The 19,067-nt window shown below is 39.6% G+C and overlaps 1 protein-coding gene across 3 annotated transcripts in view; it reads right to left on the bottom strand.

The window, feature by feature from the left end:
* Positions 1 to 19,067, bottom strand: part of NELL1 (neural EGFL like 1) — an 876,810-nt gene that overhangs the window by 43,303 nt on the left and 814,440 nt on the right. For 2 of the 3 annotated variants that reach the window (XM_042906351.1, XM_042906352.1), the window contains one exon: positions 3,042 to 3,182. The exons of the other annotated variant lie outside the window; for it this stretch is intronic. In XM_042906351.1, coding sequence (XP_042762285.1) covers positions 3,042 to 3,182 — 141 coding nt within the window. The remainder of the gene's footprint in view (positions 1 to 3,041; positions 3,183 to 19,067) is intronic. 3 annotated transcript variants of the gene reach the window in all.

Raw genomic sequence — 19,067 nt, 5'->3', positions numbered from 1 at the left:
CAGAAAATAAATCCGACTTGATATGGTGTTTATTACTTCTAGTCCTTCAAACATTTGACATATATGCATTACTTGTCCCATTTGTACCTACAATGTTCTACGGGCCGGAGGGACAATGGCAAAATATGAACAAGGTCTCTGTCCTCAATTTGTACCCTTGTGGCAAGAGACAATTACACACACAGGTATGTAAAACAAATTGATTATTAAAAAATGTTACAAAAGATAGCAAAGAGAGTGATTTAGTGAAGTCACCAGAAAAGGACCACTTCAGATAAAATGGTCAGGGAGTGGGATTTGAGCTGAGAATTACATAAAGAAAAAAGACAGCCATACAATGACAGGCTGACATTGCTGTTCTGTTTGGAACACTCAAGGCAAAAGCTCTGAAACTGGCTGAGTTCATTGTACGTTCAAGGCATGAAAAGATTAAAAAGGCTAACATCGATAGGAGTTAAATCCAAGAAGTAGGTAGAGGCAATATTACCTAAAGCCTCGAAGTCCACATGAAGATTTTAGAAATTTATTTTTCATTCAGTGGGAAGGCATTAGAAAGGTGTAATACAAAAATGAAATGATCTGACATATATATATATGTTGCACCATGAACAGAACAGAGCACCATGAGAGCACAATGAACAGAGTGCTCTCAACTACCAAAGAAAAACTGAATGATGGCCAGACTTCTGTTCTTATTAAGACCCATTCACAAAGTTACTTCCAAAAGTGTGGAAATGAAAGGGCATTCAGATTAAGAATTACCTGAATTAAAAATGCCACTAATAAAAACAACTCTACTGCCTTGTCAAGGAGTCGAGTTTGCTATAGTTTTCCTGTGCAGAACAGAGATCAGTTCATGGAAGAAGAAAGTGCCTCCTCAGGGAGGGCAGGAGATTTGATCCCCAGGCATTCAACTTAGCATGGAAGAGAAGAATCCACAGGTGAGGTGACCATGACATCTGTCAACTGAATGGGGACATTTATGGGAGTCACAGGGTGCTATGGATAATTACATCAGAACAACAGGCATAAACTGGAACTGTACCTGGTATCTGGGGTGTAGAGTTACCCTTCATTTAGGCTTGAGTCTAAACCTATATCGAACCAACTATGTGGCTAGGAACACGGTATCACCTTTCTGAGACTGAATATCTTTATCAGGCACATGAAGTGGTTGCATTTTTCTCAGTGACTGAATACTAACTACTAAAGGGTCTTACTGAAGAGACAGAAGAATGAAGTCCATTTCACACTCACAGAGCAAATACACTGACAGCGTGAATTGAGGAAAAAGAACAGATCTGTATATGAATCAACATGATCAAAGAAAAGATAGGGTCATCTTCGATTCAAAGTTCCGTTCTCTCCCAGCCAGAAGGGAGAGCATAAGCAAAGGCACATAAGTGTGCAAGGCCATGGCAGGTCCAAGCAGTTATAAAATTGGTTTAACTAGGTGATCTCTCAGCCCCTTTATCCAATAAAAAGCCAAGAGTCTCCCATTTAATGAGGTCAAATACACTGTTTAAAAACGACATTTTAATTTTTAGTGCCCAAATCTAATACCACATATGTCAGTATTCCATCTCTCTACCTCCATTTCTCAATAACAACTGCCATTCTATCTATGCCTATTCACGTAACATTTATTCACACTGAGGTACACACATACAGAAGTTCTTGGCCATATGTAAAGGAAGTATCTGAAGACTCAGGATAAATGTAAACCTCTCCCTAAGGTCACAGGTCTTTATTTTAAGAATAAAATAAACATATACAGATCCGGGGGCAGAGTGCTGAATATGTAGGAAAATTTAAGATAACAGTAACTAACATTCAGTCCACATTTAACAGGTGTCAATTCAACTAGTTCTCCCAGCACTCCTCTGACCTAGATAGAACATTTCCATTTTTCAGATGAGATAACTGAGGTGTGGACTAGATAAGATCTTGCCACAGGGAACTTAGAAATGACAGAGCTAGACTCTGATGCAGGGAGTCTGGCTCTAGGATCCATGCTTTTCACAACTACACTGCATGCCTCTCAACAGTGGCGTCCAACTGTGGTGGACAGTTCATGCTGTGCACCCACTGTTCCTTAATTCATCTTTACTGTAAAACAACCTCAGGGGAGAAGTTGGGAAAAACAGAAAAACATTAGATGGATCTCAGTAGCAACCATTAAAAAAAAAGATATGCAACGAGCAAAGACAAGAGAATGAATGAATTTTCAAAATCAAATTTGCATTTTCTAATTCAGCAGTCTGGACCCAAAGCCAGAATGCTTGCCCTTTAGGTCTGTCCAAATCAGCCTAAAGAATTTAGCTGAGTTCACAGGACATGACAGAAGTGGAATGGCCAAGGTTCTCATGGAAACAATTAGAGTTTTGATCAGTTGTTTGTATTTTATGAACGTTGTAGGGTCTTGAAGATGAAAAACTGTTAATTTCCTCTGTTCAGCATTTAACAGAATCTCAAGCAGAACAGTGATGAAAGGAAACTTTGTAAGGATGACGGTGGTAATAACAATAATAAGGTTAATGCAGCTATATTATGTTTGCATAACAATCTAAAGCTTACAATTTTTAAGTGTGTGGTATCCCACTTAAACCTGGCAACACATATATATCATTATTCTACTTTTATCACATTCACAGAAGTCTCAGAGAGGTGCAGTATAAGAGCTGGAATTTAAACTAAACTTTCTCAGTCTAGTAGTATTTCTTCTTCTCCCACTTCTGTTTCTCAAACTGTTAGAAATTTCAGCAAGCCATCATGATTTTACTTCAAAAGAACTAAAAGCCACAGCATACAGACTCAGGCTTTGATACTCTGACTGCCCCAGTTTCCATATAAAAATCCTAAAACCCCACACTGCATAATCCCTACCTAATCCCTGAATTGTTGAGGGAGGAAATTTGAAAACTAATGAGTTTAACCAGCAAGGGGTCATATTTTAACATGGAAGCTGAAAAGAGTGCCAAAGCAGGCTGCCCCTCCTGCAAAGGTCCAGAAGGATGAGGGCATGGCTAAAAGCTGCTTACCAATACAGGACTCCCCGGACAGTGAATAGGTCCCATCGTCATGGAAACCGCTTCTGCACTCACAGTGGTACCACCCTGGCAGGTTAACGCAGCGGGAATGGTTGTGGCACTCAATGATTCCCTCTGTGCATTCATCAATATCTGCCTCAGAGAAAAACACAAGCCCACCAGGACATTAAATTCTTTTGACACTAACCTTTCAGTAAACACCTAAAACATGCTCATGTCAACATAGCAGTTAAAACTGGTTAGTCACCCAAAATGAAAGTCACAGGAAAAATCAAATCCCATTTTTACCCCCGAATCCAAACAAACTGAATGCTATCGGTGTGTTCTCATATACTAAATAATAAATGAGAGCTGATGATCATGAAGACATCCTATCCTGTTTTGTTGGCTTCTGCATAATCAAAAAGTAAATTGAGGATGTTTGGCACATTTTAGGTATTGAGTATATATGGCTTTTTCTTTATGGTTTCCAAAACAGTAATTCCAGATATTGTGTGCTGTTCCTTGGAAATATCTATGAATAAATAAGCTCAGGAAACTCTAGGTTAAATAGTGTTAAACGGGTTTCTTTTGTACAGCGGTATCAAAGAGACAGCATATTCATATGCCTTGCAAAGCTCAGAAAGAAGAATACTATGCACTGTTTTCCAAATTTCTGTGCCTGAGGGTTACTTTTTCTTGGGATACCTCTAGGATCCTGTGAGACTAATGTTTTGGGAAGCATAGTTGGGTAACTACTGCTCCAATTACTTTATTTACAATTTTTTAAATATTTATTTTTGAGAGAGAGAAAGAGAGAGAGAGAGGTGGGCAGAGAGACAGGTACACACGGAGAATCCAAAGCAAGCTCCAGGCTCTGAGCTGTCAGCACAGAGCCTGACACCAGGCTTGAACTCACAGACAGCAAGATCATGACCTGAGCCAAAGTCGGATGCTTAACCCACTGAGTCACCCAGATGCCCCTGTTCAGAATTCTTTTAAAGCTTAAGTACTTGATTTATGAGAGTCAATGAGAGATCCTCATTCTTCAAATCATTCCTGATGGAAGGACATGTTCTGGGCTTTGTTTGCTCTAGGATCTGGCTTTTTCACATAAGCAAATGCCTAGATCATGCACAGATTCTCTAGCCCAAAGGCTTGCCTCTGAGCTGAAGGAGCTGACACCACTGTAGAAAGACGAGCTGTCAATTGTCATGCCAGGGTCAGCTCATTTTTAGAGAATCTTTCCATGTAATTATTTGTTGGAATATAGCGATTGTTGCCTGGGAATCTTTTACCAGTTCTCCTGTTAATATTTTAACTATGACAGTCTTATACAAATAGAAATCTAATTAATATTGGGAAATAACACATCACGAATAAAACACATTTTGGAATCTTTTTCAGCAGTGCCCTGCTGTAGGCATCATCTCAGGGGCAATCAGCTACCAGTGTTTCTATTACCTTGACATGTCCTAAGGTGTGCACAGGGCTGTGAATGTAGCTTGCAACCCGTCAGTCTCATGTCATGGCATCCCAGCCAAGTAAAGAGAGAAAAAGTGCAGCTCTTTATACTAGGCAAATCTAGCTTTGTGTTGTTGCTGTTGTTGCCGGCTGCCATCTTCCTCCTTTACGATTTGTTATCCTACGGTCCTTATAGTTCTTTGACACATAGCATCCCTTAGCTTTCTTTTTCCTCATTATTTTTTTCATTTGAATTTCAGTATAGTTAACATACAGCATTATATTAGTTTCAGGTGTACAACATATTGATTCAACAATGCTATACATTACTCAGTGCTCATAATGATAAGTGTACTCTTTAATCCCCATCAGCTATTTCATGCATCCCCCCTCCCCCCTCTGGTAACATGAGTTTGTTCTCTGTAGTTAAAAGTCTGTTTTTTGGTTTTGTATTTTTTTCACTTCCTTGTTTGTTTCTTAAATTTCACACATGAGTGAAATTATATAGTATTTGTCTTTCTCTGACTTATTTTGCTTACCATTATACTCTCTAGCTCCATCCATGTCATTGCAAATGGCAAGATTTTATTCTTTTATGGCTGAATAATACTCCATTGTATATATATACCACATCTCTGTCCATTCATCCATAAATGGACACTTGCTTGGGCTATTTCCATAATTTGGCTATGGTAAAATACATACACTGAAATACTAATACGACATTATGCTGCAATAAACATGGGGGTTGGTGGGGGCATGTATCCTTTTGAGTTAGTGCTTTTGTATTTTGGGGGATAAATACCCAGTAGAGTGATCACTGGATCATAGGGTGATTCCATTTTTAAATTTTTGAGGAATGTCCATAGTGTTTTTCACAGTGGCTGCACCAGTTTGCATTCCCACCACCAATACATGAGGGTTCCTTTTTCTACACATCCTCACCAACACTAGTTCTTTCTTGTGTTGTTGATTTTAGCCATTCTGACAGGTGTGAGGTGATATCTCATTGTAGTTTTGATTTGAATTTCCCTCATGATGAGTAACATTGATCACTCATGATCTCTTCATGAGTTTCTCTTCTGTTTGTCATCTGTATGTCTTCTTTGGAGAATTGTCTGTTCATGTCTTCTGCCCAATTTTTAATATACTTTTTTAACTTTTATTTACTTTTTGAGAGACAGAGACAGAGACAGAGTATGAGCAGGGCAGGGGCAGAGCGAGAGGGAGACACAGAATCCGAAGCAGGTTTCAGGTTCTGAGCTGTCAGCACAGAGCCTGATGCGGGGCTTGAACTTGCGAACCATGAGATCATGACCTGAGCCAAAGTCGGATGCTTAACCAACTGAGCCACCCAGGCACCCTTCTGCCCAATTTTTATATTGGATTATTTGTTTTTTGGGTGTTGAATTGTATTATTTCTTTAAAATTTTTTTAAAATTATTTATATGAGAGAGAGACAGAGACATAGAGAGAGAATGAGCGGGGAAGGGGGGCAGGGAGAGGCTCAGGGCCAGCATGGAGCCTGATATAGGGCTTGAATTCATGAACTATGAGATCATGACCTGAGCTGAAGCCAAGAGTCAGACAGTCAACCAACTGAGCCACCCAGGCACCCTTGTATTAGTTCTTTATGTATTTTGGATACTAACCCTTTATTGGATATGTCATTTGAAAATATTTTCCCCCATTTCATAGGTTGCCTTTTAGTTTTGTTGACTGTTTCCTTCACTGTGCAGAAACTTTTATTTTGAAGTAGTCACAATAGTTTATTTTTGCATTTAATTACCTTGCCTCAGAAGATATATCCAGAAAATGCTGCTATGGCCAGTTTCAGAGACATGACTGGCTATGCTCACTTCTAGGATTTATATGGCTTAAGGCCTCACATTTATGTCCTTAATCCATTGTGACTTTTTTTTTGTGTATGGCGCAAGAAAGCAGTCCAGGTTCATTTTTTTCCCATGTAGCTGTCCAGTTTTCCCAGCAACATTTGAAGAGACTCTTTCCCATTGTATATTCTTTCCTCCTTTGTCGAAAATTAATTGACTATATAGCTGTGGGTTTATTTCTGGCCTTTCTATTCTGTTCCATTGATCTTTGTGTCTTTTTTATGCCAGAGCCATAGTGTTTGACTACTTCAGCTTTGTAAGATAACTTTAAGTCTGGAATTGTGATACCTCCAGTTTTGTTACTCTTTTTGTGAGATTACATTGGCCTTTTGGGGTCTTTTGCAGTTACAGGCAAATTATAGGATTGCTTGTTCTGGTTCTGTGAAAAATCCTATTGGAATTTTGATAGGGATTGCATTAAATGTGTAGATTGCTTTGGGTAGTATAGACATTTAAACAGTATTTGTTCTTCCAACCCGTGAGCATGGAATACCTTTCCATTTGTTTATGTCATCTTCACTTTCTTTCATTAGTGTTTTACAGTTTTCAGAGTACAGGTCTTTTACTTCTTCAGACAAGTTTATTCCTAGGTATTTTATTATTTTTGGTGCAACTGTAAATGGGATTGTTTTCATTACACTCTCTGCTGTTTCATTATTAGCCTATAGGAATGCAACAGATTTCTGTACACTGATTTTGTATCCTATGATATTAGTGAATTCATTTATCACTTCTAGTAATTTTGTAGAGGAATCTTTTGGGTCTTCTATATATAGGATCATGTCATCTGCAAATAGTGAAAGTTTTACTTTTTCCTTACCAATATGAAGGTCTTTTATTTCTTTTGTTGTCTTATTGCTATTACTAGGACTTCTATTACTATATTTAATAAAAGTGGTGAGAGTGGACACCCTTATTTTGTTCCTGAACTTAGGGTAAAGGCTCTTGGTTTTTCCCATTATGATGTTCACTGTGGGTTTTTCATATAAGGCTTTTATTATGTTGAGGTATGTTTCATGTAAATCTACTTTGTTGAGATTTTTTTTTCAAATAATGAGTGAATGTTGTACTTTGTCAAATGCTTTTTCTATATCTATTGACATAATCATGTGATTTTTATACTCTTATTGATGTGCTGTTACACTGATTGGTTTGTGAATGTTGAGCCACCATTGCATCCCAGGAAAAAATCCCACCTGATCATGGTAAATGATTTTTTAATGTATTGTTGGATTTGATTTGCTAGTATTTTGTTACAATTTTTGCATCTCTGTTCATCAGTGATGTTGGCCTATAGTTCTCTTTTTTGGTGTTAACTTTATCTGGTTATCATATTAGGGTGATGATGGCCTCATAGAATGAATTTGGAACCTTTCCTTCCTCTTCTACTTATTGGAATCATTTGGGAAGAATAGGTATTAACTCTTGTTTAAATGTTTGGTAAAGTTTGCCTATTCAGCCATCTGGTCCTGGACTTTTGTTTGTTGAGAGTTATTCTGTTTCTTCCTCAAGTTTTGGTAGGTTATATGTTTCTAGAAATTTATCCATTTCTTCTAGGTTGTCCAATTTGTTAGCATAAATTATTTCATAATATTATCTTACAATTGTGTGTGTGTGTGTGTGTGTGTGTGTGTGTGTATATATATATCTATATATATCTATATATATATCTATATATATATATCTGTGAGGTTAGTTGTTATTTCTCTTTTCATTGTGATGTTGTTTGAGTCCTCTTTTTGGGGGGGATGAGTATGGCTGAGGTTTATCAATTTTGTTGATCTTTTCAAAGAATCAGCTCCTGGTTTCATTGTTCTGTTCTATTGTTTTTCAGTTTCTACATAATTGATTTCTGCTTTTATTTGTAACTATTTACTTTCTTCTGCTGGCTTCAGTTTTTTTTCTAGCCCCTTTAGGTATAAAGTTAGGTTTTTTTATTTGTGATTTTTCTTGCTCTTGAGGTAAGCCTGTGTTGCTATAAATTTCTGTCTCAGAACTTCTTTTGCTGCATCCCAAATACTCTGGACCATTGTATTTTAATTTTCACTTGTTTCCATGTATTTTTTAACTTCTTTTATTTTCTGGTTGACCCATTCATTGTTTACTAACATGTTATTTAACTTCAATGTATTTGTGCTCTCTCAAGACTTTTTCTTGTGGTTGATTTCTAGTTTCATAGTGTTGGGTCAGAAAAGACGCACAGTATGAACTGGATCTTTTTGAATTCATTGAAATTCCTTTTGTGGCCGATTTGTGATCTATTCTAAAGAAAGGTCAATGTTCCCTTAAAAAGAATGTGTATTCTGCTTTAATATGGAATGTTCTGAATATATCTGCTAAATCCACCTGGTCCAGTGTGTCATTCAAAGCTACCGTTTCCTGATAGAGGATGGTGGGGAAGATGGAGGCATAGGAGGATGCTGGGCTCACCTCCTCCTGCTGATACCTTAGATTCCACCCACATCAGCCTAAATAACCCAGAAAACTACTGGAAGACTAGCAGAATGGACTCTCCGGAGGCAAGTGTAGACAAGAGACACACGGAAGAGGGTAGGAAGGGCAGAAAGGCAGTGCATGCTACACAGACTGGCGGGAGGGAGCCGGGGTGGTGGAGGGGCAGCCTGCCGGCAAGGCAGAGCCCCCGAAGTCTGGCTTGAAAAAGTGGAGGGGCTGGACTCCATGAGTTCTGACAGCCAGCGAGTGGGACTTAACATCTGGAATGTTAAAAGTCAACAGCTCTGCTCTTGGAGAGCAGTGAGGGTGAGAGGATGCCTGGAGGGAGAGTTGTTGAGCCCTGAAAGGACAGAAATCAGTGGGGGAACAAAGGCACTGCCAAGAGGCATCTCCCTCTCCCACCCCCCAGCTGACATTCCAATGGGAACCAGTTCCCATCAATGAACCTGCTAGCACCACACGTACACACAACGCTGTGCTTCTGTGGATCCATCCCTCCCACAGGACTGCCTCCCTCCCAGCAATGCAGGGCCCCTCCCACAGGGGACCACCCAATGGCAAAACAAGTTAAGCCTGCCCATCCTGCCCCTGTGCAACTTGCAGATCCACCCCGGCTAATACGCCCTTGGCCAGATCCCATCAGAGCAGCACCACAAGCCTAGCAGTGTGCAGGTAGCCCAGACAGGGGTCACACCACTCCACAATTCCTGCCCCTGAGAGAGAGGAAGATAAGGTACACCAGTGGCCCCTGAGGTGGGCTGGGGGAAGACACTGGGTCTGACTGCAGCCCCACCCACCAACACAAAATACTCTGGACAGCACAGGGGAAATGCCCTGCAGTTTGGAGCTACCGCAGGGATTACACAAAATGACGAAATGGAAGAATTCTCCTCAAAAGAAATGCCAGGAAGTAGCGACAGCTAACAAATTGATCAAAAACGATTTAAGCAATATAATGGAAGAAGAATTTAGAATAATGGTCATAAAACTAATCGCTGGGCTTGAAAAAAGCATAGAGGACAGGAGAGAATCTATTGCTACACAGATCAAGGGACTAAGAAATAATCACAAGGAACTAAAAAATGTTATAAATGAGGTGCAAAATAAAATGGAGGTGGCCATAGCACAGACTGAAGAGGCAGAGAAGAGAATAGGTGAATTAGAAGATAAAATTATGGACAAAGAGGAAGTTGAGAAAAAGAGAGATAAAAACATCCAGGAGTATGAGGGAGGATTAGAGAACTAAGTGATGCAATCAAACGGAACAATATCCATATCATAGGAATTCGAGAAGAAGAAGAGAGACAGAAAGGGGCTGAAGGTGTACTTGAACAAATCATAGCTGAGAACTTCCCTGATCTGGGGAAGGAAAAAGGCATTGAAATCCAAGAGGCACAGAGAACTCCCTTCAGACGTAACTTGAATCAATCTTCTGCACAACATATCATAGTGAAACTGGCAAAATACAAGGATAAAGAGAAAATTCTGAAAGCAGCTAGAGGTAAACGTGCTCTAACTTACAAAGGTAGACACATAAGAATAGTGGTTGACCTATCTACAGAAACTTGGCAGGCCAGAATGGAATGGCAGGAAAACTTCAATGTGATGAACAGAAAAAATAGGCAGCTGAGAATCCTTTATCCAGCAAGTCTGTCTTTCAGAATAGAAGGAGAGATAAAGGTTTTCCCAAACAAACAAAAACGGAAGGAATTCATCACTAAACCAGCCCTACAAGAAAGATCATAAGGGGGATTCTGTGAGTGAAATGCTGCAAGGAACATAAAGTACCAGAGACATCATTACAAGCATGAAACCTACAGATATCACAATGACTCTAAACCCATATCTTTCCATAATAACACTGAATGTAAATGGACTAAATGCTGCAACCAGAAGACAGGGTATCAGAATGGATTAAAAAAACAAGACCCATCTATTTGCTGTCTACAAGAGACTCATTTTAGACCTAAGGACACCTTCAGATTGAAAGTGAGGGGATGGAGAACTATCTATCATGCTACTGGAAGTCAAAAGAAAGCTGGAGTAGCCATACTTATAGCAGACAAACTAGACTTTAAATTAAAGGTTGTAACAAGAGATGAAGAAGGGCATTATATAATCATTACAGGGTCTATCCATCAGGAAGAGCTAACAATTATAAATGTCTATATGCTGAATACGGGAGCCCCCAAATATATACAACAATTACAAACATAAGCAACCTTATTGATAAGAATGTGGTAATTGCAGGGGACTTTAATACTCCACTTACAACAATGGATAGATCAACTAGACACAGGATCAATAAACAAACAAGGGCCCTGAATGATACATTGGATCAAATGGACCTGACAGATATATTTAGAGCTCTGCATCCCAAAGCAACAGAATATACTTTCTTCTTGAGTGCACATGGAACATTCTCCAAGATAGATCGCATACTGGGTCACAAAACAGCCCTTCATAAGTATAAAAGAATTGAGATCATACCATGCACACTTTCAGACCACAATGCTATGAAACTTGAAATCAATCATGGGAAAAAGTCTGGAAAACCTCCAAAAGCATGGAGGTTAAAGAACACACTACTAAACAATGAATGGGTCAACCAGGCAATTAGGGAAGAAATTAAAAAAATAGATGGAAACAAATGCAAATGAAAATACAACAATCCAAACACTTTGGGATATAGAGAAGGCGGTCCTGAGAGGAAAATACATTGCAATCCAGGCCTATCTCAAGAAACAAGAAAATCCCAAATATAAAATCTAACTGCACACCTAAAGGAAATAGAAGCAGAACAGCAAAGACACCCCAAACCCAGCAGAAGAAGAGAAATAATAAAGATCAGAGCAGAAATAAACAATATAGAATCTGAAAAAAACTGTAGAGCAGACCAATGAAACCAACAGTTGGTTTGTTGAAAAAATAAACAAAACTGATAAACCTCTAGCCTCTAGCCAGACTTCTCAAAACAAAAAGGGAGAGGACCCAAAGAGATAAGATCATGAATGAAAATGGAATGATTACAGCCAATTCCTCAGAAATATATGCAATTATCAGGGAATACTATGAGAAATTATATGCCAACAAACTGGACAACCTGGAAGAAATGGACAAATGCCTAAACACCAACCCACTTCCCAAACTCAAACAGGAAGAAATAGAAAACTTGAACAGACCCATAACCAATGAAGAAATTGAATCAGTTATCAAAAATCTCTCAACAAATAAGAGTCCAGGACCAGATGGCTTCCCTGGGGAATTGTACCAGACATTTAAAGCAGAGATAATACCTATCCTTCTCAAGCTGTTCCAAAAAATAGAAAGGGAAGGAAAACTTCCAGACTCCTTCTATGAAGCCAGCATTACTTTGATTCCCAAACCAGTCAGAGACCCAGGAAAAAAAAGAGAACTACAGGCCAATATTCCTGATGAATATGGATGCAAAAATTTTCAACAAGATACCAGCAAATCGAATTCAACAGCATACAAAACAAAATTATTCGCCATGATCAAGTGAGATTCATTCCTGGGCTACAGGGCTGGTTCAACATTTGCAAATCAATCAATGTGATACATCACATTAATGAAAGAAAAGATAAGAACCATATGATCCTGTCAATCGATGCAGAAAAAGCAGTTGACAAAATTTAGCATATTTTCTTCATAAAAACCTTCGAGAAAGTCAGAATAGAAGAAACATACTTAAACATCGTAAAAGCCAGTAATGAAAAGCCCACAGCTAATATCATCCTCAATGGGGAAAAACTGAGAGCTTTCCCCCTGAGATCAGGAACACGACAGGGATGTCCACTCTCACTGCTGTTGTTTAACATAGTGTTGGAAGTCCTAGCATCAGCAACCAGACAACAAAAGGAAATCAAAGGCATCAAAATTGGCAAAGATAAAGTCAAGCTTTCACTTTTCGCAGATGACATGATATTATACATGGAAAACCTGATTGACTCCACTGAAAGTCTGCTAGAACTGATACATGAGTTCAGCAAAGTCACAGGATACAAAACTAATGTACAGAATTCAGTTGCATTCTTATACACTAGTAATGAAGCACCAGAAAGACAAATGAAGAAACTGATCCCATTCACAATTGCACCAAGAATCATAAAATACCTAGGGATAAACCTAACCAAAGATGTAAAAGATCTGTATGCTGAAAACTATAGAAAGCTTATGAAGGAAATTGAAGAAGATACAAAGAAATGGAAAAACCTTCTGTGCTCACAGATTAGAAGAGTAAATATTGTTCAAATGTCAATACTACCCAAAGCTATGTATACATTCAATGCAATCCCAATCAAAATTGCACCAGCATTCTTCTCGAAGCTAGAACAAGCAATCCTAAAATTTGTATGGAACCACAAAAGACCCCGAATAGCGAAAGTGATGTTGAAGAAGACCAAAGCGGGAGGCATCCCAATCCCAGACTTTAGCCTCTACTACAATGCTGTAATCATCAAGACAGCATGGTATTGGCACAAAAACAGATGCATAGACCAATGGAATAGAATAGAGACTCCAGAATTGGACCCACAAAAGTATGGCTAGCTAATCTTTGACAAAGCAGGAAAGATACCCAATGGAAAAGACAGCTTCTTTAACAAATGGTGCTGGGAGAACTGGACAGCAACATGCAGAAGAATGAAACTAGACCACTTGCTTACACCATTCACAAAGATGAACTCAAAATGGATGAAGGACCTGAATGTGACACAGGAAACCACCAAAACCCTAGAGGAGAAAGCAGGAAAAAAACCCTTTGACCTCAGCTGCAGCAATTTCTTACTTCACCCATCTCCAAAGGCAAGGGAATTAAAAGCAAAAAAGAACTATTGGGACCTCATGAAGATAAAAAGTTCTGCACTGCAAAGGAAACAATCAACAAAACTAAAAGGCAACCGACAGAATGGGAAAAGATATTTGCAAATGACTTATCAGACAAAGGGCTAGTATCCAAAACCTGTAAAGAACTCACCAAACTCCACACCCGAAAAACAAATAATCCAGTGAAGAAATGGGCAGAAGACATGAATAGACACTTTTTAAAGAAGAAATCCAGATGGCCATCAGGCACATGAAAAGATGCTTCACGTCACTCCTCATCAAGGAAATACAAATCAAAACCCTACTGAGATATCACCTCACGCCAGTCAGAGTGGCTAAAATGAACAAATCAGGAGACTATAGATGCTGGCGAGGATGTGGAGACACGGGTACCCTCGTGCACTGTTGGTGGGAATGTAAACTTGTGCAGCCACTCTGGAAACAGTGTGGAGGTTCCTCAAAAATTAAAAATAGACCTACCCTATGACCCAGCAATAGCAATGCTAGGAATTTACCCAAGGGATACAGGAGTGCTGATGCATAGGGGCACTTGTACCCCAATGTTTATAGCAGCACTTTCAACAATAGCCAAATTAGGGAAAGAGCCTAAATGTCCATCAACTGATGAATGGATAAAGAAATTGTGGTTTATATACACAATGGAATACTACTTGGCAATGAGAAAGAATGAAATATGGCCTTTTGGAACAACGTGGATGGAACTGGAGAGTGGTATGCTAAGTGAAATAAGTCATTAGAGAAAGACGGATACCATATGTTTTCACTCTAATGTGGATACTGAGAAATTTAACATAAGACCATAGGGGAGGGAAGGGAAAAATAAGAAAATGTTAGAGAGGGAGGGAGGCAAACCAGGCTCTTAAAAAAAAGAGTTTTTAAGAGCCTCTTAAAAACTGAGAATAAACTGAAGGTTGATGGGGGTGGGAGGGAGGGGAAAGTGGATGATGGGCATTGAGGAGGGCACCTGTTGGGATGAGCACTGGGTGTTGTATGGAAACCAACTTGACAATAAATTTCATATTAAAAAAATAAATAAAAGCCCTAGTTAAACATACAAACAAACGAACAAACAAAGCTACTGTTTCCTTGTTGTTTTTCTGTTTGGATGATATGTCCATTAATGTACGTGGGGTGTCCACTATTAATTTGTTACTGTTGATTACTTCTTTTATGTTTGTTATTTTGGTGCTTTCATGTTGGGTGTTTAAATATTTACAACTGTTTATCTTCATGTTGTCTCCATTATTATTACATAGTGTCCTTATTTATCGCCTGTTACAGTCTTTGTTCCAAAGTCTATTTTGCCTGATGTAAGTATTGCTACCCATGCTTTGCCAGCCACTTGTATGACAAATGTTTCTCTATCCCCCCACTTTCAATCTGCAGGTGCCTTTCTTTAGTTTTTGTTTGTCTGAGAATCTATCTCTCCTATTTTGAACAATACCCTTGCTGCATAGAGTATTCCTGGCTGCAGATTTTTCCCTTTTAGCACCTTGAATATATCATGATACACTCTCTCTTCGGGCATGTAACGTTTCTGCTGAAAAATCACATGAAAGACTTATGGGATTTCCCTTGTATCTAACTCTTTTCTCTTGCTGCTTTTAATTTTTTTATCAATACTTTTTAACTACCATTTTAATTACTATATGTCTTGGTGTGGATGTCTTTGTGATGATTTTCTTGGGTGGATCTCTGTGTCACCTGGATCTGGATATCTGTTTCCTTCCCCAGATTCAGGAAATTTTCAGCTATTATTTTTTGAGTAAATTTTCACCCCCTTCTCTCTCTCTTCTTCTGGGAGCCCTATAATGCAAATGTGATTTTGCTTGATGGAGTCACTGAATTCCCTAAGGCTAGTCTCAATTTGCATAATTTTCCCCCTCTCATTTCTTCAGGTGATTACTTTCATTACTCTGTCTTCCAGGTCATTAATTCATTCTTCTGGTTTTTCTAGCTTTCTCTAGCTATTTATTCCATCAAGTATACTTTAAAATTTCATTAATTGTATTATCTCTGATTGGTTCTTTCTTTTCTCTTTGTTAAATGTCCTCCATTTGAAGTGATGTCCTCTGCTCTTTTCTCAAGTCCAGCGAGTATCTTTATGATCATTACTTTAAATTCTATCAGGCATATTACTTGTTTCTTTTTCAATTAGGTCTCTTGCTATGATTTGGTCCTATTATTTTCTTAAAGATATATTCCTCTGTCTCCTCATTTTGTCTAACTCTCTGTATCTGTTTCTGTGTGTTAGTAAAGTCAGCTCTGTCTTTTGTCTTGAAGGTAATGGCCTTATGAAGAAGAGGTCCTATAGTGTCTTGGAGTGCAGTGTTCCCTGCTCCTTAGGATCTGCCGCTTCAGGGACTGTCTCCTATAGGCGTTGGGTGTACCCTGTTGTAGCCCTGGCCTTTTCTTCCTTCAGTTCAATTGTCTGAAGAGGCTCTCTTTGCGGGTTGTGGATAGTGTTTGGTTCCCAGCTGGGTAGGGCATGTTTTAATAAGTTGTGTTCTGGTCTGCTTGCAAAATGCAACCTGCTGTCACCATCACCAGAATTAAGGTCCTGCAGTAAGTGCTATTCAGGAGATGGGGTGCTGGCAAAATTTAGGCTTATCTTCTGGGTAATGCAGTGCTGCGACTGAGGCAAGATTTAGTACAAATATTTGATCTGCCTAAGTGTGGGGTCAGGGCTTGGTGCAGGCATGTTTGCTGGTGAGTATTGGCACCACCCTGGTTCCCGCAGGTGGCCCTATGTTTATGTTGAGGGGAACAGGTAGAAATGGCTTGCGCCAGCTCCTTTGTTCCTGAAGAGGGTCTCTCTGTGTTCCCTGCCTCTCTGGGACAGTCTCTGAGATGAGTAAATCAGTCTCCTTCCCATGTGCCCCAGGCCTTTTTCAAACTTTTACTTCTATGCTTTATCTCTGTGGGTTTTTTATGTGTTGTCTCTTTAAGGGCAAGGCCTCAGCTTCCTAAAGCCCTCTGAGATACTCCAGAGTGGAGTCTGATTTTTAAAATTTCAGGCTTTAAGTATTACTGGTTGTAAGAACTCATGAAATTCAGCCCCTCTCACTTTCAAAGCCAAATGTTATAGGGATTCCCCTTTCCCAGTGTGACTATTTCTCACCCTTCTCCACAACCCAGGCTCTCTCTGGACCACAGGTGGTGAAGGTCCATTTTTCTCCCAAACCACATCACCACCCTTCCTACCTTCTTCCATGTATGTGGCCTGTTCTCTACTTTTGGTGATTGAGTTTGTTCTGCCAGTCTTCAGGTGATTTATGCTGATGTGTTACCTATTTGTGGGGCAAAGTGAGTTTAGGGTCCTCTTAGTCAGCTTCCTTCCCAGGTCCCACTTGCATCCCTTAGGTTTCTAAATGTCATCAGCCCAAAGGACCCAGGCTTCTGTGGCACCTTCCATTATGGCTGTCAGATTGTCATGTATTATAAATCCCTAGAAAATTAATCTTAAACAGCTATGTTGTAATTTCTGAAATTTTACAGATGTGTGTTTTGGAGGACACACCTTGGATCACTTAGAATTTCAAAAATTGAAACAGAGAGGTAACTTGAGGCTATGTCTCAGCAACAAAGGGCTAGTCCCAGCTTATGGAGTCAGTTCAGCATTTTTAAATGCAGTCACTGAGAGAAACAAGGGTAATGAGAAGACTGATTTTCAGAGATAGCTTCTCCATGTTAAGGCTGAAAGACAACTGTCTGCAATGGAGCAGCGACAAATTCTACCTAAGATAACGATTTCCAAAGCCCCCAGAGAGGCAGTCATGACCCCCCCACACATCCTGTCAGCATCTAGACTGCCGACAGTCTTCAGGTAACAACTTTCCAGGTAGTCAGCATTTTAAGAAATGACGGAATACACAAGCCAAACCTTCTCAGATAACCAAAATAATCGCATGTCCTGATTGACCTGGGACAAGCCTAGTTTACATCTGCTGCCCATGTCCTTCTCAAAAGCATACCAGTTTGGAGGATAAATTATCTGAACATCTTTCAATAATTCCTCCAGCCCTCAATTCAATGTTCAGGTTCAGAGGAGCAAGAGTGGCAAATCACGTGCAAATATTTTTTTGTCAGTTCACAGATATTTATGTTCCCAGAATGAAATAATATCTGAGACTATTAAAGGCTTCTATGATTAGGCAGGACAGAAGTTGTCTGTGTGGCATGAGGGATGCTAACAAGAGAATGAAGACAACCAGATGGTTATATCTATGACTGCCCTCAGAGACACCGAGGAACCCCTGGCTTGCAATGAAAATGAGTAACGTGGTAGAGATGCCCCTTGCCTGGCAGCTGCACTGCCCGTAGCAGATTCTGGTGACTCAATGGGAATAACCAGGGCTCCTCACATACTGGCATCTGGTAACAAAGCTGCACATTTCTGTTCTGTAAGGTCTACAATGTAAGCTAACATTTTCATTTGATATGCAACCAGGCTACACATGAACGGTGCTCACATTTTCATGGTGTTCATAAACCTGGCTGTTTCTTCTACATAGTCACAGTAGTATTAAAAGCAACGCCTGCAAACCCAAATAGAGAAAACACTTAGATCCTTTTCAGTGACACTTTGGGGACTTTAAAAATTATAAATGGGTTGTGCTGCCTTTGTCCTCAGAGATTGGTTCCTCCCAGTCAGCACCTGCCACAGGCAAACAAACAAGACAGATGCTCTGGAAATAGGGTTTCTGTGAGTTCACTATGGAATCCAACTCTTTCTCAATGAATTCTGATTAACTATTGTAAGCTTGTGTTGGGGAAAGTCATTGAGAGGACATAACTGCTGATCAGAGACCTGGACAGAGACAGAGATCAGGACATAACTGATCAGAGACCTGGACCTAGGCAATCAGGTATTCCTCACTTCCTCCCCTTTCCTTGGAATATACATTCTGCCCACTGTTCCCAGAGAGAGAGAGAGCTGTTTTAAGGACACAGCCTTGAGAAAGCAATGTGTTAAGACCATATGGACGGTATACATGACTGAGCCCAGTGAAGGCCTCGATATAAACTTTTAAGATTCTGGCAGATGGGTGTGGAGATCTACTCGTCTTGTAGCTAGCTGCTCATGACAAGCCTTGTATGTTAAGTTCCTTTGTCTATGAAACGCGCCACCTACTGATTTTCAGTAGTCTGCCTCCTTCTTCAGCCTCTCCCTGCCCTATGTGTATGGGAAGCCTGGCTGCATCACACAATGTGTTACCTATTCCAAAGGAAACAAATAAAAATATATATATATCATTTTTCCTTCCTATACCAAGTCCTAGAATTTTGTATAAACCTCAGTTTAACCCAGAACAGATCTGAAAATGTGGCAGAGGAAACAATAGATGCTGGGAGATTCTTA

This window comes from Panthera leo, chromosome D1 (assembly GCF_018350215.1).
Source record: "Panthera leo isolate Ple1 chromosome D1, P.leo_Ple1_pat1.1, whole genome shotgun sequence".
Taxonomy (NCBI): domain Eukaryota; kingdom Metazoa; phylum Chordata; class Mammalia; order Carnivora; family Felidae; genus Panthera; species Panthera leo.
Note: the sequence above shows the minus strand (reverse complement) of the source record. Positions and strands in the feature narration are given on the sequence as shown.